At 38.4% G+C, this 26,003-nt stretch overlaps 1 protein-coding gene across 6 annotated transcripts in view; it reads right to left on the reverse strand.

Moving 5' to 3' along the window:
* Window positions 1-26,003, reverse strand: part of SRGAP3 (SLIT-ROBO Rho GTPase activating protein 3) — a 287,676-nt gene that overhangs the window by 96,008 nt on the left and 165,665 nt on the right. For all 6 annotated transcript variants that reach the window (XM_007500149.3, XM_056804578.1, XM_056804579.1 and 3 more), the window contains exon 4: window positions 19,614-19,676. In XM_007500149.3, the coding sequence (XP_007500211.2) occupies window positions 19,614-19,676 (63 nt within the window). The remainder of the gene's footprint in view (window positions 1-19,613; window positions 19,677-26,003) is intronic.

Here is a 26,003-nt window from a genome sequence, read left to right on the forward strand (position 1 = left end):
AAGAACATGTTCCTCTATTTTCCCATGTTCCAATTTACCATATAATTTTCAGGAAACCATTATGGTGAAAGCAGAAATGGTATGTTCTGAATTCTCTCCATGGTCGGAATAAATGTGTGGCGGCAACGCTGACTTGTAAAGTGAAATTCTGAAAATAAAATAAACTACACAGTGTACAAAAATCAACCTGCATTTCTGTGGTGACTGGCACTATACTAGTTTGAGATTGTGGGTTAGAGGACACCTACAGATCTTTCCCTCCCCTCTCACAAACTCAGTGTAACAACCAATCCCACAGATGCTGGTCACTTCCACGCCTCTCCTGGCATTTGCTTCAAGTTCATATGCAGCTGCTGAAACCACATGTAGACCCAAGAACAGATAGAGAACTTGGGGATGCCCTTGCCTGTGGTGAGCTGGAAACAGCTGTGTAAAGGGCATTAAACCAGCACTTCTCAAAGTTTTTTGGTCCTCAGACCCCTTTCAACAGCAACAACAAAGTGTTGGGAACTCCTAGGGTAATTTAATATTCAACACATCATATTCTGTAATTAATTATTGCTTAAGGTGCCATTAAATAATTTTAGTTGGAACACCCTTTGGCTTTCAGTAATAGTGAACCCCAAAGAACTTGATGAACCACTAAATGAGAATGACTGTAGTGAAGAAACTTCTAGTATTAGCTTTAATACCTGGACATCCTCTAAAGCGTGGGTTTGAATCCTGAGATCCCTGAGCTTAGTTGTTTTGGAGATTTTTCAATATTTTGATAACTAGTTCGATGTATTTTTCCTTTATAATCCTATGTATTTTATGCATTTAAAACAAGAAAGGGTTCAGAAAAGGGTCCCAGGCTTCCCCAGATTTTCCAAGGGCTGCATGATAACAAAATAGATGAAGACTTTTGACTAAAGGGTAATCTGCAACACTATGATCCCATGAGAGATCATGCCAGAGAGCTGGTGTTTATAATCATCCTGCTGAGGAACTCTGCCCCCTCCATGTCTGGTAGCCAGGGCTCCCTTTTCACCAAGTTGTGACTGTGGCATTTCCCTCTAACTTGCATCCTGGGCAGTGGTCCAGAGGAGAGGAAACTTACTTAACAAATTCTTAGGAAAATGGAATTCCTCTTTAGACATCAGCTTGCCTGTGTGTAGGGCTGGAGGGATTTAGACAAAGTCATGAATTTGTCAAATTACCAGGAATCAATAGTCAATGATAAGAGTACACCTCAGAATATTCTTGAAGAAAGTATATCTTAGAGTTTCTCTAGCAGTGCTGGAAACAATCTGGGAAAAAAGTCTCACACATTGCTTCCATACTTCTTTCTTCCCAATCCACTTCTCTTAGTGAAACCCAAACTTCTCTGGCTTCCTTAGCAATTTTGTGTTCTAGAGAGGCAGTTGGTAGTTAGATGGCTGGACTCAGAAAGCCAGGAAGAGGCAGCTAGGTGACTCAGTGGATAGAGCCAGACCTGGGGAAGAGAGGTCCTGAGTTCAAGCCTAACCTTAGATACTTCTTAGCTATGTGTCCCTAGGCAAGACGCTTAACCCCAACTGCCTACGCTTTACAGGTCTCCTGCCTTGGAACTGATGCTTAGTGTCAACTCCAAGACAGAAGGTAAGATTTTTTCTTTCTTTGTTTTTTAATATTCATGAAGACCACAATTAGGATACAATTGTCCCTCACTATATCTCGGTTCATTTATTGTAGCTTCACTGTAACACAGGTTTAAAAAAAAATTAATCCTGGATTTCTTGCTATATTGCAGGATTTTACAATGGAAATGCAGTTTGCCACTATTGCTTGTGCAAGTTTGCTAACATGAGATTGTACATGACACACTATGGCAACCAACAACAGCGCTGTGTTCTGTATCCTGGGCACTGACTGGTTCCATGACTGTAGCATTGGTCTGTTTGCTCTCCCACAATGTGCCCATACATTCAGAAAGTGTTTAAGAGCATATGAGGTGTTTATGAGAGTGAAGGAAAAGTTAATAAAGGTGTGGAAAAGGTTTATAGTTGTGAAAGGGAATTCTTTATTCTCTTTGTCTATTTTGAATTAATCAACCAAAAACTTAAATACCCCTGCTTAACACTAAGTAAGAGAGTTCACAAGTCACTAACTAAAATGGGTGACAACTTCAGAAATCTGTGAATCCTTTGATAAGAGTTTACACCCTCAGAGGATGAGAGGTGGATCCCACAGAAACTGCCCCCCTGGGCAGTGCTAGGCAATTAGAAGCTGTGATTGGCCCCTATTAAGAGAAGAAGGGACAGGAAGTGACAGGAAAAAAGGACTATAAAAAGTCCTGAACTTTCTGTCCAGGGGATCTTCAGCTTGAATCTGAAACTTGGAGCTTTGGCTGGTGACTTGCTTCTTGGAGGTGGCTTTGGACTTGGACTTTGGCTTTGACTTGGGACCTTGGCTTCTTGGATTGCTCCTGGATCTTCTCCTTTGGACTTTGTCTTGGGTGAGTGAGTAGCTGCCCTTCCCTTCCTGGCTTCTGGAGAGATTAGTTCTACAGAGGCCTCCTTCTCCTGGAGGAGGCTGTGTTGCTGGAATCTTTGTATAAGACATCACTGGGTCCTCTGACTTAGGGTTAACAAGCCCTGCTGGGGCTGAGTCCAGACACAGGAGCAACATTTAGTGTGATAGGCTAGTCATTTTCTCTACTGAATGTTAGGGATAAAACTGATAGTTGGACTGAATATATTTTTACTTGGTCGCCAGGGATTTTAAATTTTAAATCCCAATGAAATACTATAGTCAGAATGGAATTTTATGGTGGTTTATTTACAATAGAGTGAAGATATTAAGGAAGAAAGAGAGGAAAAGGAGAGCGATGCCAGGCAGTAGTTCAGAGGCCCCAGCCAAGGTGGGGAAGGGGGACAGAGGATTAAATCTAGCAAAGCTTCCAGCTATGAGGCCTCCTCCAAGATGAGGGACCTCCTCTGAGGCTGGTGCCTCCAAAAAAGCCAAAGAAAGAGGAGTAAGCCTTGCACTCACCATGTGACAGTCTAAGGGAAACAGTCTGCAGTCTCATGCTCGAGCTCCTCCATAGTCAAGTTCCACCACCAAGTCCCTCTCACAGGCCTCTCACAGGAAGTGACACGAAATATAAAGGTAGTTCTTTACATCACTTCCGGTGTCTCACATGTACCAATAGTGGCTTAAACTTAGCTTTTGGACAGTCCATGGGGTCAGTCAGTTGTTTCTGATTTATTACTTGCTAGCAAATGTGGGTCATAGACCATCCTCCCCCACAATCAATCCGTAAGTGGGGGTGTATACATTTCTGGTTGCTAAAATTCTAAAGACCAAGCTGGGTGGAGTAAATCTAAAATTCACTTCTCTTCTTACATTTCTCTCCTTTTACTCTTTCTACCTTTTTGTAAATAAAAGCTACTAAAAATCACTTGACTTGAGCTATAATATTTTAAATTGGCAACCATAATATTACCTTAGAATCCTCATATTTTAGTCAAACCCCTCAATTTTAATCCCTACAGAGGAGAGTGGGAAGGGTTTATAAAGTCTTAATATATATATATATATATATATATATATAAATAAAATAAATATAACGCCACTACTTTACAGATTTTGACCTATTGCGGTAGGTCTCTAGAACTTAACTGCTACAATAGATGAGGGATCATTGTATTGCCTTTAAGTCATTAGTATGAATCTGGGCAAATCACTCGACCTGTGTTACCATTTGTTTTCTACCTATAAAATAGGGAAAATAAAAGTACCATCTCATGATGATCAAATGAAATAACATCTGTTAAACAATTTACAGACCATAAATCACTACATAAGTATTGGTTATTATGATTTTTTTTGCCAGTGAGGTGCTGCCCCTTGGCTCAACCATTCCTCTGCTCTGTGCTGAGATCACTGCCTCAGGGAGCATGGTCCTTGTAGTGAATCGCAGCCTAGAGTGGCATGGTCCTGCCCAATGATTTCTGTGATTTCACTTGTGTGGGAACTCATGAATTAATAATTCATAGGTGATTTATAGTTTTAGATTATCTTGGGCACTGGAAGGGTAAGCCACTGGGCACATAGCTAGTATATATCAGAGATAGACCTGGAACTTAGCCCTTCATGAGACTAATCACTACCCCTCCACATTGCATCTTTGCCCCATAATCAGGGCATGGGGATGTATTACTAATATTCAATCTATACCAGTTTTCTTGCTGCAATAATCATGAACAGGTTCTTTTCATTATAACCTCTAGGATAGCTAGAGTAGATGGATGAGGAGCAGAGTCCAGAAATGGATCAGAGAAAGGGAAGTCATCTGAGAAACTACACAGTGCTTTCAACGATCCCAAGCTACTCACCCAACCCAAAATTTCATATTATTTTAGAGCTTTATTCTTGTGGTGTCATAGTTGCAAGTCTGTGAATCGTGGACTATAATAATCCTTGTAAATTAAAATTATAGGTGAGCCAAAGGGCAGTGGAAAGAAGTATGATGGGCGTAAGTAGGCTGAAGGACTGCATTGGCCATGTGTGTTGAATAAGTGATACAAAACATATCATCCAAGGAATGCAAGACCCAGAAAAGGAGGCAGGGCCTGTGAGGCAGGAAAAGCAAGGAATAGTAACAGATGGGCAATCTGAAAGCCACCTTAGCATCCAAGGAATGTTCAAAACAGAAAGGACAACCACTTGTATACTGAGTTGAGGGTAGGTGGGAGGATACTGATCAAAATCAGATAGGATGAAAAGACAAGGATGGGCTAAAGAGATAGAGCGCTGAACCTGGGGTCAGAAATCCTGAGTTCAAATCTTGTCTCAAACACTTACCAAAAGTGTGGCCTTGGACAAGGCACATGATCTCTGTCTGCCTCAGTTTCCTTAACTATAAAACAGGGAATATAATAGCATTTTCTAGATGTGAGGATTAGATGACATAATATTTATACTACTACCACTACATGTCTCTAGTAGGTGACAGGTACTTAGCACAGTAACTGACACATAGTAGGGACTTAATATTTGTTCCCTTTCTCCTTGATGAAGGGAAGCCCTTACAGAGACTTGAATTAAAGATTAAAGAGGAGTCATGTCACTCTTTTCAGCTCTCATACTGTCAGAAGGGGTGATAGCTTGGGTCTAGTAGAATCCCCAAAGAGTGGGGACAAGACCAACATCTAGGTATCTAGGTGGTTCAGTGGACTCTTGCCTCTTAACTGTGTAACCCTAGAAAAGTCACTAAACCTCAGTAGTTTCACCTGTAAAAAGGGCATAATAATACTACCTGCTTTACAGGACATTTTAAAGGATCCAATGATGTAATAAATGTAAAGCCTTTATAAACCTGAAAGTATTATATATTTATTACTATTAACAATAGCTATGAATGATCATTTATATTTAGATCCAGGGGCTTGACTATAAAACTCTACTCTTTGCCACCTATTTAAGTAGCCCAATTTACTTTTCTGACCTCAGTTTCTTCTATACGATAAAGAAGTTAAACTAGTTTCTCTCCCAAGTCCCTTCTAGGGTGAAAGCCAATGATCGTGTAATTACGGTAGGAGTCACCAGGGATGTATTATTAACTGCACTCTATTCAACAATGACGGAGGAAAGGAAGGAATGAAAAAAACATATGCAGACACTGACCTCAAGCAGCTTAGAATTTAATAAGGAAAGCAATACACAATAGCTAGCAAGAAGGAGATTGAATGGATTTGGGAGGATCAACCCAGACTAATTTATCCTCTTTCCCTAAGTTTGATTTCTCCCTTTTCTGGAACCTTTACAAAGAGGTCCTCTGGACCCAAAAAATTCTAGAATATGACAAGTACCTTCATCCTTTTTTTTAAAAAAATAAGAATTTATGAATTAAATAATCTGAGAAGTAGTCTAAATATAGGAGAGTGCTGCTTAATGGTAATTAGCCTTTACTTAAATCCACTAAAGTGATTCTACATCTCTTCTATGGTTTTTGTACTTCATGTACACAAGCCAAATCAAACCTGAGAAAGCCTACAGACCAATATATAATAGATGGTAGATGAACCAGCAAAAAAAAAATAGCTGGGGGATGAGGGGTGGGAGTAGTCATGGAGGGGGCACTTTGGTCCAGAAAGTTAAAAGGATGGGAACACAAGATCAACATACCTCCTCCATTTTATTAATGATTTGGCTGAAAGTATATATGTCAACATGTTTCCAAATACATTGCTACACACATCTATATGAAACATATATATACACATTCATAAAATATGTAAAATATACTTATATGTGGAAAAGCAACAGGTATCATGGCAACATTCTTTTTTTTAAAAAGAGAGTTGGGAGTTACCAGATGTGACTACTACTGGACATTCCAAAAAATGAAAGCCATTCTATATAGACAGAAAATAACTGGTTATTGAGGAATCATGTGGGAATCAGCCATCTATGTGTAATCAATTCATTAATTGGAGACAACAAAGGTAAAAATCAATACCAAATTTTAAAGAAGAAAAAAATTCAGAGAAGATATTATATTCAATTATAACTCTAGCCTGAACTATTTAAACAATATCTTTATTGAGAAATGGGAAAAGTCTGATTATCATAATTTTTAGAGAAGTTTAACCAATATAAAATAGCCACAACAACGAAGAAGTCTAAAGAATTCAGAAACTATTTCACTCAGCAAACACAATTTCTTTGCCAAGTAGAGAGGCCTAATAGAGAAAAAAGGCAAGGCAAAACAAAATTATTTGTAATATGATATAATGAAATATGGTAAAAGGTTCAGAGCAGTATTTTCCCTGGAAAATAGCAAAAAGCAACAAAGGAGGAAAAATGAAACTATACTAAACTTGGCATGAGACGACAAGCTCACAGGAAACAGGAAGGATGGATGCCACAAGGTCAAAGAAGGGCAAAATGTTGTCCTAGTTTTCAATAAAAGGAAGAGAAGAGGGTCTGAAATCTATAGACCAATCACCTTGAATTCAATTTCTGAAAAAATTCTAGAACATATCATTAAAGAGACAGTTAGTGAATATTTCAAAAGGGAAGATGTGATTACAAAAAGCCAGTGTGGCTTCTACAAGAACAGGTTATGTCAAACTCACTTTATTTCCTTTTTTGGGAGAGCTAATAGACTGCTGGATCAGAGGAGTCCTGTGTTTACAGTTTAGGAGGATTTTTATCAAAGCTTTTGATAAAATAGATCATATTATTATTGTGGAGAAGACAGAGAAATATGGAGAAGATAATATAATATCAAATGGCAACTGTATGAAGTATAGATTAAAAAGGGGATATACTAATATCTAAACCCTCTGATACAGAGTTTCACTATTACACAGATACGCAGAAAAGGTCATTAATAAGAAGAAAGTTCCCTGACAATCTTCCTAAACTAATCAATATATTCAATGTCATCCCAATTAAATTACCCCAAAAATTATTTCATTAAGCTAAAAAAAATTTTAAACTTATTTGGAAGAACAAAACATCAAAAATATCAAAGAAATTAATGTATAAAAATGTAAAGGAATGGGGTCTAGCAGTACCAGATTTTAGACTGTATTATAAATATAAAATTTGGTACTGGCAAGAAACAAAGGTAGATCAGTGGAACAGAACAGATATACAACAAACAATAGTAAAAGATTATAGTCACCTTGCATTTGATAAAAGTATATATCTGAGTTTGAGGGATAAGAATTCATTATTTGGTAAAAATTGCAGGGGCAATTGGAAAGTAATTTGGCAGAAACAAGATATAGAACTATATCTTATACCACTAACAAAGAGAAAATAAAAATGGATACATGACCTATACATAAAGGGAGATATAGACAAATTGAGAGAAAAAGGAACATTACTACCTATCTGATTTATGGATAAAAGAGGAATTTATGAGTAAATAAGAGATAGAGAATATTATGAGATGTAAAATGGATAATTTTGATTACATTAAATTTTAAAAGTTTTGCACAAATAAAACTAATATAGCCAAGGTTAGAAAGAAAGCAGAAAATTGGGAGGAAGTTATAAAAAGTTTCTTGGATAGAGGTCTCATATCTAAAATACATAGAGAACTTTATCAAATTTATAAGAATATGAGCCATTCCCCAATTGATAAATGGTAAAAACATATTAACAGAAAGTCTTTAGATAAAGAACTGAAAGCCATATATAATACCTATGAAAAAATGTTCTAACTCATTTCTGATTAGATATATTCAAATCAAAACAATTCTGAGATATCATCCCACATGTATCAGATAGGCTAAAATGATAAAAAGGCAAAATGACAAATGTTAGAAAGGAAGTGGAAAAGTGGGGACACTAATATACGTGGTTGGTGGAACTGCAAATTGATCTAACGATTTTGGAGAGTAATTTGGAATTATGCCCAGAGAGTTACAAAATTATGTATACTCTTAGATTCAGCAATATCACCATGTTGGGTCTGTTTCCAAAAAAAATAAGGAAAAAGGAAAAGAATCTTTATGTTCCAAAATACTTATAGTGGCATTATTTCTGGTGACAAAGAGCTGGGAATCAAGGGAATGTCCATCACTTGGGGAATAGTTGAACAAATTGTGATATATGACTGTGATGGAATACAAGCATGCTATAAGAAATGATTAGCAGATTTATTTTCTTAAAACTTGAAAAGGCCTACATGAAAGTATGAAGTGAAATGAGTAGAATGAAGAGATCATTATATACAGCTACAGAATTAATATTTGAAGAATAACTTGTGAATATCCACATCCAGAGAAAGAATTGATAAATAGAAACACAAAGACATAATTTACATAATCATATTTTTGTGTCAGATAGTACCTTCTTTGATGCAGGGAGGAGGGAGGGGGGAAAGATAACTGGGAATTTTAAAGTATCCAACAAACTAATTAATTAAAAGAAGAAAACACACATACAAAAAAATTGTAAATTTGTAAAACAACACTTCTATGTTGAAAAAAATTGAAAACAAAGTGCATGTCCTTTGATTGGAGAGTGACTAAACTGTGGTACATGAATGTAATGGGATATGATTTGGCTATAAGAAACAAAACCAGCGATGAATAGAGAATAGAATGGAAAAACTTATGTGAACACCAAACATAAATTGAGCCAAGAAATCAACAAGCATAATGACTACAATAATGAAAACAGAAAGAACAACCACCACAAACTGACTGAAAGTTAATGTCACAAAATTATAAAGAAAAAGCTTAGCCTTAAATAAAATATACTGAGAAAATACCTACTCCAAAAACTACTTTGCAAAGGTGCAAGGTTCTTGGGTGTCAAACAAAAGACATATTTTTATTTTTTTCTGCTTATAGATTGATTTTGCTGATTGAAATTTATCTTCTTCCTCCTTTCATTTTTTTAAAAATACTCTTTATTATTTAGGGATACTGCTATATGAGAACTAACCACCAACAGAAGGTTAATGGTACCCTCAAGAGAACTAGGAAAGGAGGAGAAATACAATGAGAAGCATTTTGGACACAATGAATTTGAGATGCCTTTAAGACATCCAAATGGAACATCCCAGTAGCAGGCAAAGCATCATTTGTTTAGCTATTCCCTAAAAGCTAATGAGTATCTCCTTAATTTTGAATCCTTTACCATTATAGTATATGAGTATTGTTTAAAAACCCTTACCTTCCATCTTAGAATCAATACTGTATACTGGTTCCAAGGCAAAAGAGAGATGGCCTTTTGGTTAAGAAAGGGAGAAGAAATATAGGACCAAAACCAAAAGATTGACAAGGTCAGCCCTGATTGTAAATTATCTTCAGTATTTCTTGAGTTGTTTCATGTAAGTCAGTCTTACCGCCCTTGATTCTCTGTGCAAATTCTTTGTGTCTCCCATAACAAGAACCTTGTCATACCACAGGTGTGTTTAATACATATCAGTCCAAGTGACAATTCATGGAACAAGGTCTTGGTCTTGTTTAACTTATGCTGAGGAAGAAATGAACCCATATGCCATTCATAGTAATGATACTGATGGCCCAAGGTGGATGGTGAATTGGGAAAGGAGAATGCAGGAAGAAGACAGCCAATCACTTAGGGCATATGCCAGATAATCCATACGATGGTCCCTCAGGAGCCGACAATTTTGGGATAGTCACTGATATCAAATCAACACAATGTTTTCTTCTGGAACCCTCCCAGACCCTTGGTGTGTGACAGTGGTGAAAGTGTCCAGAAGCTTCCTCTCTAGACACTCACTCTAGAAACAAGCAGCAAAGACCTGGCACCATGATGCCATCCAACAGGAATTACCTCATCAGGACCTGAAGCATTGGCTGATGCCTACCCAGGGAAGGGGGTGAGAAGGATTCTTTGTTCCTTTTAGCTGAGAACAAATAAGTGAGATTCAGTCCTCAATTCAGCCCCATTAACATGAACCACAATGGGATATGCTCCTGAAATTAATGGCAATGGAAATGAGTTTGCTTTTTAGCTCTCCTGAACCCATTAAAAGAGGTCACCCCACAAAGTCCCTACTGCCCCACCCGAAAGCAGTTGTCCAAGGTCAGTTACAGGGTCCAGCTCAGAGACTCACAGAATCCTCCAGAGTTAGAAAGAACCTCAGGGACACATGATCAAGCCTAGACTATTGTTTTACAAATAAAGAAATTGGTTCCAAGAGAGTAGAAGTACCTTGTCTAATGTGACACCTGATTAATACCATGGAACCCAGGTGTTTTAGTCTTCTATTAAGAGTTTTTCCCAGTGCATCTCTGAGAATCTTGGAGTTGAAAGGGACTTTAGAAGCCATCAAGCCCAACATGTTCCCAAATAGGAATCCTTTCTATAAAGTCCCTGAGAAATAATTATCCAACCTCTGCTTAAAAATTTCCAGTGATGGGGAGCTGGGTCCAGCTCAGAGACCCACAGAATCCTCCAGAGTTAGAAAGAACCTCAGGGGTCGATGATCAAGCCCAGACTATTGTTTTACAAATAAAGAAATTGATTCCAAGAGAGTAGAAGTACCTAGTCTAATGTGACACCTAGTTAATACTATGGAACCCAGGTGTTCTAGACCTCTATTAGATGTTTTTCCCAGTGCATCTCTGAGAATCTTGGAGTTGGAAGGGACTTTGGAAACCATCAAGCCCAACCTGTTCCCAAATAGGAATTCTTTCTATAAAGTCCCCAAGAAATAATTATCCAACTTCTGGTTAAAAATTTCCAGTGAATGGGAGCTCATTACTTTCTGAAGAAATATCTTTTTCTAGGTGGCTCTGATTGTTAGAAGCAACTAGCAACACAATGAATAGAGGAGGGACTGGACCTGGAGTCAAGGAAATGTGAATTTAAGTCCAGCCTCAGCTCCTTGCTAGCTGTATGACCTTGGGCAAGTCCCTTAATCTCTGTCTCCATTTACTCAACTGTAAAATGGGGATGATAACAGCACCTACATCATAGTGTTGTTACATGGATCAAGTGAGACAATATTTATAAAAAGCACTTATTGTCTAGTATCTAGCATATAAATATTATAGAAATACTATAGAAATGCTTATTACCTTCCCTTAGGAAGTTTTTCTTTAGGTTCAGAGTTCTAACATCCTGTGTTCATTCATTCATTTATTTCTCATTCAAGAAGTATTGATTAAGTGCCTACAATAAGCCAGGTATTCTGTCCTAGGTTTACAAAGCCCAGGAACAGGAGAACAAATATTTAAACCAAACTTTCAGGCACTGATTTACTTGCTAAAGAGAGAATAAGAGGGAAACTGATGGTTTCCATAGGGAAATTGCTGGGAAGATGAAGAGCAGTGCCTAAGGGAAAAGGTTGAGAGACTGAGCATCCCCTGACATGAAAGTCCCCCAATTCTAGGAGCCAGGCTATTTCTAAGGGACACAGGACAGGGAGTCATGCATTTGTGAAACTTTGCCTGGGAACCCAAGGCTCCCGACAACCACCACCATGTTTGTTTTCAAGTTTTTATTAATGAGAAATAATTAATATCTACCTGCACCAAGCTGCTGCTGGATCAGTGACTTTACCCACCCGTTGTGAGGCTGGAACAAAGTCATATTGTCCCCATGTCATGCCATGGCACTGTGCTTTTGAAAGCAAGACAGTACAGCTGTGTCCTGAGGAGCTTATTGCAAGATTAATTAGTCACATTGTATCTGGGGGGAGGGGGAAGAGGGAGCTATATGCTGCAACACTGGACACAAAGGGGCTTTTCATCATTTGGAAATAATATTCCTAGTAGAGGTCCTCAGGTGAAATTTGGCACAAGCTCTAGGACACTCTTTTGCCTGATCTCTCTGAAGTTACTCTCAGCTAAAGGAGATAACTTGTCCTGAATGGGTCGCTTTGTGGTGTTGCCTGGTGGGTTTCTTTTATATTTTTTTCCATGGAAAAAATATTAGACTGTATGTCTAGTCTCTGCCATTTTACATAGCCTAAACCACCTATTTTACATAACCTAAACCACCTTCCCTAGAGAAAGATAGGATATGGCAAGAAAAATGGAAAGAGAGTGGAAGTGTCTTTCTGAACCTCAAAAGACCCAGGGGAAGGAAACAGCACGAATTGAGGGTGTATCATTCAAGCAAATGCCAAGAAGAGGCAGTGAATACTTCCAAACTCACCATAAACCAATGCAGAAGAAAAAAGGGAGTTACTTTTTCCTTTTAGTTTACTCCTCTGAGTGGCCCAAGAAAGGAGAGTTGGCACAAGTACGAAGCCCTTTTATAAAGAGTAGAGTTTGTGTCTGAGTAGGACATAGATGTCATCCAACCAAAGGCTGAAATAAGATGGCGGCACTCAATGTTGTAGAGATTGTAGCATGCACTAAGCATGGGACCTATAAGTATACTTGGTCCATGGCTGGCCGTTCCAGGATTATAACCTGGAGGGGAATAACTAATACCAACAACTAGAAGGGAGCCAAAGAGTGGGGTGTAGCAAAACAGAGATGAACACAGCACAGATTAGAAGGCTTGAAGGAAACTACAATGCCATCTGGGAATGGAGGCTTGTTTGGAGATCAGCCATTAGAGACAATCTGCTTGCCAATGAGCAGCTTCATACATATAGTGCCACCAGGTTCTGGACCTCTCTCCTTTCTAGGTTCCCACCTAGACAAGATCTTAAGCAAAGGTGCTATGAAGCTCAAATGAGATGATGAAGATAAAAGTACTTTGTGAACCTGAAAGAATTATATAAATGCCAGTGGTGGTGAGGAGGAGGAGAAAAAGAAACCCCTAAGCACCAGGCATTCAGTCTGATGATGACTTTATTCTCTGGGCTTTCACTAGCACTCCAGATGAATTTGAACAAATTTGATAGAGCAAAACAGGGGTGTGATTGTAAATGTTTAAAAATCTGGTTCTGTTAGGTGTGGATGCATGTATATGCACTTTTAAATTTCATCTACATTATTAATGCTTTCTTAGGGCTAGAAATCAACAAAACAATAAATTGAGCCTTGATTTATAGTGATTCCAGAGGTGTGAAAGCTCACTTTGAAATTTTAACAATGAGCTTTCAAAAGCTGGCTTCAGCATACTTCTTTAATAAGTCATGAGGGGACTGACTGTCCCCAAGGAATGAGATTGTTGGAAGGGAGAGATCTCTTGACTTCTGATGGGCTTGGGATATTGAATCAGTTGTGTCTATTACTTTGTAAATTAAGAATTCTGTTTTGAAATCTGTGACACCAAATGCTTTTGGGGAGAGCTTGTGGCTACCCTTTGGGGACTACAAGATAACCGAGTTCATAGGCTCTACCTTGGCAAAGGTAAATTAGCCAGAATATTGAACCTTTCACGTCAGCAAAGAGCCCCTGACACAAGGATTACATTCTTATCTTCCTCTACTAGATAGCAGAGAGAAAAGAGCTCTAGGTCTGGAAGTGAGTCAGGAAGGCTTGACTTCAAATCCAGCTTCAAACACATATTAGCTATGTGACCCTTGATTTTGCCTCTGTTTCCTCATCTGCAAAATAAGCTAGAGAAGGAAATGTCAAACTACTCCAGAATCTTTGCCAAGGAAACCCCAAATGAAGTCACAAAGATGACCAAAAAACAATTTAACAAAAAAGAAACGAAATCATAAGCTTTACACGAACATGGATAATTTCCTGTGTTTCCTAGACAAGGAGGAAGCTTAGACCAAATAATAAGATATAGAACTAAAAAGGATCTTAGAAATCATCTCATCTAATCTCTTCATTTTTTAGAGATGAGGAAAATGAGGTCCAGAGTAGTGAATTATATAAATAATTGTCTAAGTCGTGTCATTCTGTTGTCCTGTTAAAGATGCAGAATCAAGTCCATTTACTTCCAATCCAATGAGTTGGCTTTTTTTTGGGGGGGGGGGTTGCTTCATTGCAGTGCCCCTTCCAATTATACCATTCTTATTATGATTTTCTAATCCATACCACCCAGCATAGTACAAGCTCAATAAATACTTATTGAACTAGACTGAATTGCTGATTGGCCCACAAATGTGCAGTGAAAGGACTATATACAACAGCAGAAAACCTTGGAGAGCGTGTGATGGCGATGTGAATAGCCGTGTAGGCAGCCCAGCTGTAACCTAGATCTGAGCCCTCCCACACTCTTCTTGGCTTCACAGAAGGGAGGGAGGGAGAATGTGTGAAGAGATGGGAACAAGAGCTGCTGAGATCTTCCCTCCATCTCCCCCAGACCTCCTAAGTCGGTTAATCCATGCTTCAGGCTTACAGGAGAACTGAGGCCAAGTAGAGCTGAGCTGGAAGATCATTTCTGCTTGAGAGTGGAGCAGTTTGATACGTCTGACCTGCCATGCTGGCAGCATCGCTGATGAGCATGCAATGAGCTTCCACAGGTAACCATGGTACTAGAACTCTGACGAATGGGAAGAGGATGGTGAGTGTGATGAGCGGTGGGTTCTTTTCATGGAGCCACGAAGCTTCCAAGAGCCTCAGAGATCTGGTCCAACCCTTTCTATCATGAATGTTTATGCCAGCAGATATTTCCTTTGAATTCTTCTGATTTCCACCTGCTTCTTCCCATTCCAGGAACAGAAATAGAGAGGGCTGAGGTGAAACAATCCAAACTGTAAAGTGATGGGGATGTTGCTAATTATCGCACTGAGCGGAGATTTAAAAACAGAGGCTGAACTGCTGAGCTGAGTACCCCAGGACACTCAGGATTTCATGAGAAATCACAGAGGATGGCCTGTCTGTGAAGGAGAAGATGCTTCTTTCAGGCATTAGGGATCAGAAGCCATTGCTGTCAGCATCTAGAGATACCAACGACCTGAAAAAGCCCAGCTAGAGAAGAAGGTAAATTATTAAATGGAGATTTTGAAGATGGGTCCATCCCAAGAGCCCAATGTGAACAGGCTCAGCAGAAGGTTCTACTCCACATCCCAGGCTTCCTCCCAGTTGGGAACCACAATGGAATGACACTATCTCCCCCAAAGAAAGGCAATACAGGGTCAGCATCAGCTAAGAGGGGGGAAGAGCCTTATTATCTACCCTGCAATAACTCCACTCTCTCCACACTCTTAAGCATTTCCATTTCATCTATCAATGTACCCTGAAGACTGTTGGTCCTTCCCATCTGCCCTATAACTACCCCACATCCTTCCATCTACTTTCTATACATAGCCATGTTGTCCCCTTGATTTTGAATATGAGTTCATTAAGAGCAGGAATTGTGTCACTTTTTAATGTGTCTCCCTAGAGCTTAGCATAAAATTTGACATATAGTGGGTACTTAATAAAGGTTTTTTTCAGTGTCAATAAAAAAAAAAGATGGCTTCTTACTGAGTCCTCTGATAAACTGCTTAATGAACCATGTAAGGTGTTGTGAGATAATATATTCCACTGCTCTAAGACTGTGATAATTCCCCTCTACTAGGGACTTCTGGGAACATCTGGTCCCCTGGGAAAAGCAAAGCTGTGAACTCAGTCATTAACAACTGCTGAGCATGGAGATGGCTGACCCCTTCCCTGAACATCAAGGCACTGCTTCTGGTTTTATTACTGTGCCTTTGTAATTGCAATTTCTTGCAGTAAAATAATGAGAGTGTATTCCCTTTCGGGTCATGCACAAGAAGGGGAAGAGAGTCTTAAAGGGAAATGAGACACAAGCTAAGTTTCAGAATTTGTCTGGAGTTCTGGGTAAGGTCGAAGTAGCAAGATGAATAGTATTCAGTTTAAATCCTAGACTAGGAGTTCTTAACTATTTTTTGTGTGTGATGGGCCCCTTTAACAGTCTGGTGAAAGCTACAATTTCAGAATAATAGATTTCCCTCACCCTGAATTATTTTTTTTTAATTCTCAGCTTCAAAATTTCTCCACCCCTCCAGCCTCTCCCCCTACTCATTGAGAAGACAAGCAATATATTAGTTATACAATGTGAAATCATGCAAGGGTAAAGTTTTTAAATGCACAAATACCCAAGATTGCAAATAAAATCCATTATGTTATAATACAATTATCAAATTTTTTTTAAATTTATAGATAACAGGTCAAGAATTCCTGCCCTCAATTAAGCCTATAGAAACCTCTGTCATAAAGGGGGATGACAGATACTTGCTACAATTAAGAAAAATTCCAGATCAACAATCCCACAAAAGTTCATGAATGCAACTAGGAAGAGAGAAGAAATTGAGTGGTCAGAGCTCTTTGGATACACACTCGGTTCCAGCTTGGAAGTCCCCTCTTCCCACACAGGAGGTACAAAGGTCATGTTCACAGAATACCCATATTTGCTCTAAAATAGAAAGCAGGGCCTTCTATTACACATGCCTGGAAGCAGGCTCACCAAGCATCCATGCAGAGTAGGCTGTCCATGATCCACGGACCTGGCATGGACCAGAACCCTCTTATAGTGGGTAAGACTTGTTCTGTTTGGCCCCAGAAGGTAGGACTAGAAGCTGCAAAGAAACCAATTAAGGTTTGATGTCAGGAAAAAAAATTATTAGCACTCTCCAAAAGTAGAAAAAATTGACTCAAAAAGCCATGGGCTCCTCTTTGGAGATCTTCAAGTAGAGGCTGGACAATCATTTGTTATGATGAGGATCCTTTTCTGTGTATGGGTTTGACTGGACAGATGCTATCTCCTCCATTTCTCAAAGTCTGAGATTTTGTTTTATTCTATAATCTCCTCCAAGTGGGGATTCCAGTCTACAGTTTATAGATAAGGCATGGAAACAGGGCTCCCTATCAGTAGAAATACCCAAAAGACATATCTCTGTTCTTTCCTGTTTGGCTTCCTTTTCTCCTTTCCCAACAAGCCCCAGAGACTTTACCCTCCCTGTTTCCTTGACTTATTATCTTTAGGCATTCATCTATTAAGCGTCTTACTCACACAAGAGGCTGGGTTCACAACCTTTGCCTTTCCTTTTGGTTGCTGAAACAAGAACACAACTCACCTTTGATTTTTCCATAAGGTTTTACTGCTAGTCAATACTCAACTACCTGTCTAAAATTTAATAGTCTTCAAGAGTTTCCTGAGGCTCAGAGAGCTCCAGTGACTTGATCATAGCTAGCTGGGCTCAGAGCTAGTAAATATCAGACACTGGATTTCACCCCAAGTTCAGCATTCTGTCCACAAACTCCTCATAACACCGATCATAGCTACAAATAAATGCACAAATATGGAATACCCAAAGAATCTGTGATTTTGTTATTGTGGAGAAATTCTATTGTGGGAACTCTATCCATAAATGCTCATAGAAAAAAGGAGAACCAGACTGATTTAGTAGGTAGGTCCTAGATGCACCTAGAATTTAAACAACTTATCCCAAAGTTACATGGGGAGTACCTATGAGAGGCAGGATTTGAACCCAATTCTTCTGCCTCTACACCCCACATTATTTACACAACCCTATGGCTGCCACTACCAAAAAAATACAGGGGAAATTAAAACCACAAAATTTCAACTCAAATATTAATTTCAATTATTAAGTACCTACAATCAATCATACTCTTCTCCAGAATGTTTTCTCCTCTCTCTAGGATTTGTGATACTGCTCTCTCCTGGTTTTTCTCCCATCTATCTGATATTTCCTTTGCTGAGCCTTCATCCATCATGCCCATTAACCATGGGTGTCCCTCAAGTCTCTTTGGGCTCTTTTCTCTCCTCCAATTCTATCTTATTTGGATATCTTATCAAATCAATTAACAACTCTATGTAGATGATTTCTAGATCTATACACCCAATTCTTTTGACCCACAGTCCTATATCTCCAAAGGCATTTTGGATGTCTTGTCCTGGATGTCCTTAAAGCATCTCAAATTCAATAGGTCCAAAACAGGATTCATCATCTTTTCCCCAAAACCCTTCCCTCTTCCAAAATATCTTTTTGCTTCCAAAGAAAATACTATTCTCCCAATCCCCTAGGGCAACTTGCAATCTTGGAATCATCCTTGGCTCCTTAGTCATCTCCCCACATGTAACCAATCAGTTACCAAGTCTTATCATTTCTACCTGTGGAGTATCTCCCATTTTCATTCCCTTCTCTCTATTGATACATCTGCTACCTGGTACAGACCTCCATTGCCTCATGACTGAACTATCACAATAGACTTTTGCTTGGTTGTCTCAGGTCTTTCCCCATTCCAATCTCTTTTCCACTAAGCTGCCAAATTGATCTTTCCAAAGCTCAGGTCTAAACACATCATCCCCTACTCAGTAAACTCCAGTGGCTCCTCTAATATTCCCATAATGAAATCTAAAACCTTCTGTTTGACTCCTAAGAACCTGAGTCCTTCCGGGCTCCTTATACTTTATTTCCCTCGTATATTCTCCGATTTGGTGACACTGGCCTCCTTGCTGTTCCCCAAATACAATATTCTAACTCTCAACTCTGTGCCTTTCACTCGCTGTTTCCCCTTGCCTGGAATGTTCTCTCTTCTCCCCTCTGCCTCCTCAGTTCCCTGTCCTCCTTCAAGACTCGGCTCAAATCTCAGTTTCTGCAGGAGCCATTTTCCTGCCCCCCATTACTAACTAGTGTCTTACTTCTGAGAGTACATCAAATTTCATTTAATAATGCATATCCACACCCACACATATGTGGGTAGGGATATGGGAATTTGCAGATTTATTTATCTACCTATTCATTCATTCATTCATTCATTAACTCACTCATTTATATATTTCTTGTCGTCTCTCATTAAAATGTGGGTTCTTTGAGGGCAGGGACCATATGCTTGCCTTTCTTAGTGCTTAGAACAGTGGCAGACACGTAGTATGAACTTAACAGATGACTAGTATTACATGCCACAAAAACACAGTAATGATACAAAATTTCCAGAAGTCTAAAAACTTACAGCAGGGGGAATCCATCTCTGCTAGAACATAAATGGATATAGGTCACACTTTCCACATAAATAAATGTTTCACTGAGTTACTAACACTGTAAATAAGCAACTCAAACTTCCTTCCTTCAAAGGGTTTACAATCTGAGGGCTACATCAGACCCAACTTTAAGCTTTTTACTTCTGAAAGCTAGCAGGAACCAAGAAACAACAGAATAGTTCTACAAAGACTTTTTTGTTTTTTGTCAAGGTTTTGCATTCAGTTCCCAAATTCTGGTCTCAAATTGAAAAAGCCCATCCCCACCCAAAATCTGCACAACTTACTGTATATAACTCATTGGTCACTTTCAGCAGCTCTTCATGCATCTGTAACCCAATTTCCTTGCTCTAGAACAAAGGGGGAAAAAGAAAAAATTAGTAAAGTGCAAATAAATTGTTCCATTTATAACCTGTAAATGAAATTAATTTGAACTGAACTAGACAGGTTTTTTAAACCATTAAGGTCTTACGTGGTTTGGGGGAAACTAAAAGAAGGAAATGATATTTCCTCATTCTATGCTAAGCCAAGCATTGGCTTTGGAACAAAGCTAGAGAAATGAGCAGAACCCCAGTTCTTATTAATTTTTCCTCTCCCCTGGATGGTTTTCTGAAATCATCTCCCTGAAATCTGAGGAAGGTTTGGCCATGGAGGAAGAGAAAGTGGATTCTGGAGATGATGGCAGATTTTGTAGGGGGTGGGTGGGAGGGGTGGTGTCCAATTCCCTGTTTTACCTTTATAAAATACTTTCCTTCCATTTCCCCTCAGTAGAATACAGGAATTATTTCCCCAACTCTACAGAGAAGGAAATGGAGAAATTGACCCGTCCAAAGTCATACAGTTGCTTAGTGGTAAAGTCTTAACTTGTAAGTTTTCAAGTTCCAAATCCTTCCCATATGTGTATTGTCTCCCACTAGAATATAATAAACTCCTTGAAATCAGGGGCTATCTAGATAGCTTTGCTATTTGTATTCTCAGCACTTAGCACAATACTTGGCATTTAGAGTGAGTTAAACCTTGGAAGTTATACCTTAGACACCATCTAATCCAACTCTCCTATTTTATAGATGGAGAACTAAGGTCCAGAAGAGAGAGGCTAATAATCTTCAAACTGGTCCACAGGAAAATCCTACAACATTTTTTTTGATCATCAATCCCTTACAGGCAAGAACTGTTTCTCATACATGGTCTCTCCGATGATGCCAACAAAGGTACCCCATAAATAATGGGATTCAATAAATATTTTGGAACATTTGTAACCCAGCAATCTGGGAATCATGAAACACAGCCTAGCAACACAGATTCAAAGCTGCAAGGGGCTTTAAAAGCCATCTGGTCCAACATCCTCATTTTATAGATAGAAGGATTCAGTCTCAAAGAGGTTAACGGTGGGTTTGCCCAAGGTCACCCACACTTTGACCCCAGCCCCTTGTTCTTTCCAAGGAAGCATACAGCCTAAAGAGACAAGCATAAGGCCATGGGATTCCTAGTGGCTTCCTCATCTGTTTTGGAAAGGACGCCTTGTCTTAAATGCACAATAGCCTCACCTCCTTCAAATGATTTTCAAGTGCAATATGAGACCATCCTAGTGGTGAGTCATTCCCTACTTTAAAGAGAAATCCTCTTCTTAAAACTGGGGATATTTATTTATACAAAGAAACTCCCAGGATTTGAGACTTTTTTCTGTTTCGGAAACTAGGCAAAATAATTTTTTGGCATACTTGGGATAGGGGCCTGCTGTCAACACCTTCATATATGCCTCATTATTAAGCGTGTCTATTATCCAGACCCCTTTTCTTCTTCTTTCCCAACAACTTGACTTGTCTTTTGGCTATTTCATGGGCAACCTTCTTTCTTTCCCTTTTCTCTTTTTTGGGGGAACACTTCTTATTTGAATGAATACCTCATGGCTTTGACATTTAATGTATTTTTTAGTTCAAAATGGTTAAAAGAGACTCAGATGCAACTGTTCCTGGAATCCACAGGGCACCTGAGCCATATGACCCAGAGGTCACTTTGACAGCACTTAAAAAAAAATCTATCTTCACCTATTTCCAATCCAAATCTTCCATTTATGACTCCCTTTGCTCCATAGCCAATTACTGGCTTTCCCATTAAAAATTAACTGAAGTCCCACAGATGTTCTGTTTTTGAATCTTCCTTGCTATAAGGTACAATGTTTCCCCAAGATATTGTTTTTTTCTTAAACAGATTTTCCAAAAAAGAAACAGTTTAGATTAATCAATGTTATATAATTAGTTATATAAACTAGAGACTATATAGTCCATAGGGCATGGACTGACTATCTTTTGGGAGTTAGATCAGATGATATCTAAAGTCTCTCTTAGATGCAAATTCTATAATGTGACCACCATATTTTTTTTAACCTTTACCTTCTATGCTAGTAATAATTCTAAGACAGAAGAGTAGCAAGAGACAGGCAATTGGGGTTAAGTGACTTAGGGTCACACTACTAGGAAGTGTTTGAGTCTAGATTTGAACCCAAATCCTCCCAACTCCAGGGTGACTATGCACTGTGCTACCTACCAGCCCCTGCTATCACCCCATTTTAAGAAGGATACTGACAAACTGGAACATGGCCAATTTCAGGTCAACTGAAGGCACTGAAGATATGTAGTCTAGAGAACAAGTTGGGTTGGGGGTGTTGACAGAGAGTGATTGTTTTCTTTAAAAAGCCCAACTTTGACACTTTCCACCTTTGGACTTTGGGCAAATCACTTAGCATCTCTTGGCCTTGAATTCTTCAACTACAAAATGGGGAAGAGGTGGATACTGAGGCCCCTTCTAACTCTACCTCTGAGAACCTATCAAGGGTATGTATTATGAAAGGCATGGGGCAGCTAAATGGCATAGAGGACAGAATCAAGACCTACAGTCATCTTGAAGAAATCTCAAGTGTTCAAATTCAGCTTTGAACACTTACTAGGTATATGACCCCAGGCAAGTCACTTAACCCTGTTTGCCTCAGTTTCCTCACCTGTAAAATGGACTGAAAAAGGAAATAGCAAACCACTCCAGGATTTTTGCCAAGAAGAGTCAGACACAATTGAACAACAACCAAGTGTGAAAGTGAGATCAGGCTTGTTCTGCCTTACCCCAGAGGACAGAATTAGAAGTAATGGGTACATACAACCCTACACCAAGATAAGGTCAAAATGGGTATAGGATTTAGACATAAAAGGTGATACCATAAGTAAATTTGGGGATCATAGAATGGTTTGCCTGACAGATTTATGGAGAAGGGAGGAATTTATGACCAAATAAGAGACAGGGAGCATTACAAGACATAAAATGAATAATTTTTATTACATTGAATGAAAAAGGGGTTGTACAAACAAAATCAGTGTAACTAAGATTAGAAGGGAAACACCAAACTGGGGTGGGGGTGGATTTTTATAGCAAATTTCTCTGATAAATGTCTCATTTCTCAAATTTATAAAGAACTAGTTCAAATTTTTAAGACTATAAGTCATTACCGACTTGAAAAATGGTCAAAGGATATAAACAAGCAGTTTTAGATGAAGAAATCAAATCTATTAATAATCATATGAAAAAATATTCTAAATCTCTCTTGCTTAGAGAAAAGCAAATTAAAATAACTGAGCTAAAACCTCATACCTATCAGATTAGTCAATATGAAAGTAATGAAAAGTGATAAATGTTGGAGGAGATGTGGCAAAATTGGAGCATTAACACATTGTTGGTGGAGTTGAAATAATCTAACCATTCTGGAGGGCAATTTGGAACTATACCCAAAGAGCTAATAAAACTATGCACCCCTTTGAAATTATAATATCACTACCAGATCTATATCCCAAAGAGATAATAAAAAAGGGGAAAGTACTGATTTGTACCAAAAAAAATTCATAGCATCTCTTCTTATGGTGGTAAAGAATTGGAAATTGAGGGAACGTCCATCATTTGAGAAATGGCTGAATAAATTGTGATTATGATGGTGATAGAATACAATTGTGCTTTAAGAAACAATGAGCGGAATGATTTCAGAAAAAGCTGGAAATAACTACATGAACTGACACAAAGTGAGATAAGTACAATCAGGAGAACATTGTACACAGTAACAGTAATATTCTTAGATGATCAACTGTAAAAGACTCGACTGTTCTCAGCAATATAATGATTTGGAACAATTTTGAAAGATTTATAACCAAGAATGTTATCCATCTCCAAAGAAAGAACTGTTGGAGTCAGCATGCCGGTCAACGCATACTATTTTTCACATTAGTTTATTTATGTTTTTCTTTGGGGGTTTGGGTTTTATCTGAGTATTCCCCTATACCAATGACCAATATGAAGTATGTTATATATGATAATACATGTATAACCTAAATCAAATTGCTTATCATCTCCAAGAAGGGAGATGGAAGGAGACAGTTTGGATCTTATAAATCAGAAAATGCATGTTGAAAATGATTACTACATGTAATTGAGGGGGGGGAAGGAGGAGGAGGAGGGAGAAGTGGAAGGAGGAGGATGGAGGAGAAGGAGAAGGAGAAGGAGAAGGAGAAGGAGAAGGAGAAGGAGAAGGAGAAGGAGAAGGAGAAGGAGAAGGAGAAGGAGAAGGAGAAGGAGAAGGAGAAGGAGAAGGAGAAGGAGAAGGAGAAGGAAGGAGGAGAAGGAAGGAGGAGAAGGAGGAGTAAAAAAGTAATGGATACAAGTTGTTGAGAAGAAGAATAAAGTTTTATATTGCAAAAAATTAAAACATTTCAGGCTATCCAAAATTGGTCAGGGTTCCATCTGGAGACAGCAGGCTTCTACTAGATAAATAGATATCCTGTGTCCATATGTGGCAACACAGTAGTAGAAGTTCTTCTTTAGGTACAAGTTGACCTATAGATTGTTCAAGGTTTCATCCAGCTTCACAATTCTGTGATTCTATGATCCCATCAGAATGGCTCAGATACAATGGTATAACTATCTCCATAAGTCACATCTATGTTTAGAGCCTGTTGCTATTTATGGCCACGTCTTATTCTCCTCATTCCCTGGTTTATCCCTCCAAGGCTCTGTCTGTCTTATTCCCTGCACTACCTTCCCTCAAGCCCTACCTCCAATTATTCCTTTCAGATTTGGGGCTAGTCACTTAACTCTAGACCTCAGCTTCCTTGTCTATATATAAATGACATACATGTAGGATGTTATTTCCCATAATAATTGGGGTCAAGAAAGTAGCATTCATTATATGAGATTCCCTGGACTATCTCTCCCATAGACTGGCCAGTGTGTGAGCCCAAACAATGGTGATCTCATAAGGCAAGAATTGCAAATGAAAGAGAGTACTCTACAAATGAAGAGATTTAAAAGCAGGTTGCCACCATGAATACATACATACAAGAGAATAAACAGGACATAGGGAGTCAAAATGTGGAGTTATCTGGGCAAAGAAGTTATATGAGAAACTATGTGTAGAGGTCCTACATTTTGAGCATTTACCTCTACAACTACTGAGTTCTAAAATAACCATAGAGTATATCTCCCTACAATATCATAAGTATTGAAGGGAAATAATTAACATAATTCTTCTGGTGAAATAGGAGATTACATTCTTTAGAAATGCTGACAATGTTTTACTACCTATTTATATTATTTCACATCTTCATTAAATATTTTTGTTATTGGTAATATTTATTTTCAAATTTATTAAATGTACTTATTAAAATTTTATTAAATATTAGCAATATTTTGCTATTGAATTTGTTGCTATTGGTAGTATTTTAAAATTGTATTAAATTAATTATTATTATTTTGCTATTATGCTTATTAATATTAATATTAATTTAAAAAGTTATTGCATGTATTTATTAAAAATTGTTAAATATTGCCAATATTTTGTCACTGGACTTATTGCTATTGGTAATATTTCAAACATATTAAATATTACTAACATTTTGCTATTGGACTTATTGTTATTAGTAATATTTCTTTAAAAAGTTGTATATTTATTAAAATTTATCCAATATTGCCAATATTTTTCTATTGAACATACTGGTAATAGTAATATTTATTTTAAAAGTTATTAAATGTATTTATTAAAATTTGATGAAATATTGTCAATATTTTCACTTTGGGACTTTTTGCTCTCAGTCTCTGGTATGATCTAACAATACAGAGATACATCAGATGGGGGCTCAGACCATGGATGAGTTAAGTTATATTACTTCAAAATAATGATGTTGAATCTCAGTGTTGCTCAGAAGAACCAGCATTTAAAATGAGATAGGAGGAATAGCTGATCCTAAGGTTTCTTGCAACTCTTTAATTCTATGACCTGTGATCTAAGGTCTCCCATCTAGTCTTCACTTCAGGCTCTCACATTCTGGTCTCCAGCTCTCTTGTTCTCCCTTTTTTTCCTCCTCTGCCACACCAATTCCACAAAACTCCGCAACCCCCACACGGTCCAATTTCAGTCTCCTCCTGTAGTCATAACTCCATATGTTGTCATGTGTTTATTTTTGCAAGAAATTGGAATGTAGATTTGAGTCCTGACCCCTCTCCCAACTCCTGCTGCTGGGATATCATATTGCAAAGAAGCAAATAAGGCTGCGAGAATGGCTCATCATTTGTCCTTGGCGGTGGGCCACTCCAACGCCTACCTCTAAGGCTAACAATGGGCTAAGGCAGTCGTTGTGGCTGTTGTC

Source organism: Monodelphis domestica, chromosome 7, assembly GCF_027887165.1.
Source record: "Monodelphis domestica isolate mMonDom1 chromosome 7, mMonDom1.pri, whole genome shotgun sequence".
NCBI classification, from domain to species: domain Eukaryota; kingdom Metazoa; phylum Chordata; class Mammalia; order Didelphimorphia; family Didelphidae; genus Monodelphis; species Monodelphis domestica.